At 37.0% G+C, this 2,905-nt stretch overlaps 1 protein-coding gene across 1 annotated transcript; it reads right to left on the bottom strand.

The window, feature by feature from the left end:
* Nucleotides 1-1,600: 1,600 nt before the first annotated feature.
* Nucleotides 1,601-2,080, bottom strand: LOC140014612 (uncharacterized). The gene has a single exon (XM_072065678.1). The coding sequence runs from the start codon at nucleotides 2,078-2,080 to the stop codon at nucleotides 1,601-1,603; it is 480 nt and encodes a 159-aa protein (XP_071921779.1).
* Nucleotides 2,081-2,905: the final 825 nt, after the last annotated feature.

Genomic DNA, 2,905 nt, shown 5'->3' with positions numbered 1-2,905 from the left:
TCACCCCTTTCTGTTTCTTTTTGTTTCCTTACAGGAAAATAAATACTTTTGGACTGCAATTGATAAATGGTTGCCGAATTGAGCTAGTTGGACATATTTTTTTGTATAGCTCATGTATTGAAACCCTAAATGTACTTTTGGGACCGTTTCCCTTTTGGCTTGGCAAACCAGACATATATCCACTTTTGAATACTTTTGTATGCCACTTTGGCTTGTAAATGCTAAGTTTCAAGATGTGAATGTTTGTTTGATATTTGGTTGGGTTCTGACGGGTCGGTTACTATTCATGGTCGACTCCGGATTTCATTTTTTTGTATTTTGGGTTATTTTGCCATTTTGACTTGTTTACCCACATTGGTAAGTTCCGGATTGTATTAGCTCGTTCTATACCGAACCGTTAGTCCTGGCGAGAGTTGGGCAGGCAGTCCGCTAACCCCTTTGGTTCGCCTTAGGGGGAGGTGGGGCTGTCACAGAGTACCTGAAATTATGCATTTTATATGAGATAACAACTAAAATAACCAATAATTTTGTTATTTATTGCAAGATAGATTAAATTAGACTAAAATACTCAATTTCATATCAGCAAACCTTTATAATGTATGAACACTTTTAATAGCAAAATTCAAATAATAAATTACCAACTGCTATATTCAAAAGCAAATTAGAACAAGACTAATCAGGCATGTGAACGTATAAAATTAGACCAATAAAGTAATGTACCTGCTCAAGAGTGCCAAAGTCTAATACTTTTTCTCCGTCAAATACTTACCAGCAAATATAAACCTGTCCAAAATAAAGTAAAAGCAACTATCTTGAGTAAATTTTAAAACAGGACCTATTGCATTTTTTCACCAATTGCTTAAGCTTTCAACAAATTATAACAGAGGTCTTAATTACGGTTTAGAAAAGAGGAAAAGAGAAAGAAATTGAAAAAAGTAAAAGAAAATACTAGCACTTACTTCTCCCCGTTCTCCTTTAGGATTCTTTAGATTGATTAATCCATTTCTTAGGTTGATTTAATCAAACAAATACAGAATTAAAAAAATTCATTGCATCTGTTGCCTTGGCTATTATTTCATATGTTAACGGTGCTGCAACTAGGCAAAACATTGAACTCCCGTGGCATCCAAGTCCTAAGAGAAGTGACAATCTGAGCATATAAGATTTTATATAGATATTTCATTATATGTCAAAGTGCCACATGTTAATGGCAAATGACAAAATGTCACAACTCATATTTTATTTCCACAGCAGTTTATGCTGAAATAATAGTAAAACGTTCTCTCCCAATTTGCATTTAAAATTGAAAAGGGCAATTTTAAGATTTTGTTTAAAAAGAACTCTGGAATAAATAAATGAGTCGTGGAATGACATGAGACTGAAATTCAAGGAACTTGCATTTGCATGAGAAAAAAGAAATCCTAATAAAAATAAAGTCAAATATAACACAACATCCAAATAATCAAATAGCACTCCACTGACTAATTTTTTTTTTTTTATCAAAAACTACCCCACTTTTATTAGAAACAGAGATTTCTTGAGGGGGGCATGGACCGAACCTCAGCCAGCGAACGACACATTGAAATCAAAAGACTGCAATCTAACCCAATCGACTAGGACGACGTCGCACCCGAAAGGATGGATACGACATCCTATCCAACCTATACTCTCCCCTAACCAGACGTGGCAGATCCTCCGTCCTCCCAAAAATGCTAATCTCATCCATAGATTTGTTGCACCCTTCTTTTGCCAGTATGTCCGCAATTCTATTGGCTTCCCGAAAGCAATGTTGGACTTTTAAAGTAGAGAACGATGCACGGCGAATATGCTCCAGCTCCTTATCAATGGACCACGGCCTCTTGCACTCGTCGTTTAAAACCCGTACCAAGACCAACGAGTCCGACTCCACCAATACCTGCGTGAGACCCTGCTGGGCACACAGTCGTACCCCCACTAGCATGGCTTTGGCCTTGGCTTGCATACTTGTCTTCGTGCCAAAACCCACAGAGAAGGCCAAGATTAGCCTCCCCCTAGAGTCACGTATTATCCCCCCTGCTCCACCTATTCCTGGGTTGCCCATCGAACATCCGTCTGTGTTGAACTTGACCCACCCTGATTGAGGCGGAATCCACTGAACTTTCGTGATTTGGAACACGGCTCGTCTCAATTCCACCTGCTCCAAGAATAGCGGCCAATGCCTGATCTCTTGTAACTCGCCGTACTTAATCACATAGGCATCCTTCAGGCACTCCACTGACTAATTATTTATATGGTATTGATTTAATTGCTAGCACTTCTTAAATATGGCAAAAGCAAAAGAAAAGAAAATGAAGGCAAAATTTTATTTATGACGCCCACCTCTTATATATTTGCTCAAGAAATATATTCGCTCATTGATCTGACAGATTAGAAAATGGGCGTAGATTTTCTTTAAGTGACATTCACCTTAAGTGCCTAGAAGGTCTTGATCTGATGACTAATGTTAAAGTCTCAAAGAATTAGAGATTCTGAAATCAAATCTTTTTTCTTCTTCCTATTTCATAAATCCCATCACTTTCCTACTGAAAAATAAATAAAGATGTCCACTCTTATACACCTGGTCAAGAAATACCGAGTTTTTGTGAAGTCAAGTCTGATTGCAACATAATTCTTTTTTTTTAGTGTTTGTTTCTTTCATAAAAAAAAAGAATAGAATAGAATATACTGGCTGTCATTCCAAAATTATAATTTTAAAAAGTTGACTGGTTTTTAGTTCAAAAGTATACGTATTTTGCTTTAGAAATACGTGTAAAATTCACAAAGATCCCAACCCTGAAACCGCTGTGTAAGAGCTACCTTCACAGCAAAACACAGGACCACAAGTAACTTGTCTGCATTTTTTTTTTCCAAAAAGAACGGATGGCTT

This window comes from Coffea arabica, chromosome 9e, assembly GCF_036785885.1.
Source record: "Coffea arabica cultivar ET-39 chromosome 9e, Coffea Arabica ET-39 HiFi, whole genome shotgun sequence".
Lineage (NCBI taxonomy): Eukaryota > Viridiplantae > Streptophyta > Magnoliopsida > Gentianales > Rubiaceae > Coffea > Coffea arabica.
This window is presented reverse-complemented; position numbering and strand designations above follow the sequence as displayed.

Coding starts and splice junctions, on each gene's coding strand:
- LOC140014612 (XM_072065678.1), bottom strand. CDS start 2,080: ATGGGCAACCCAGGAATAGGTGGAGCAGGGGGGATAATACGTGACTCT.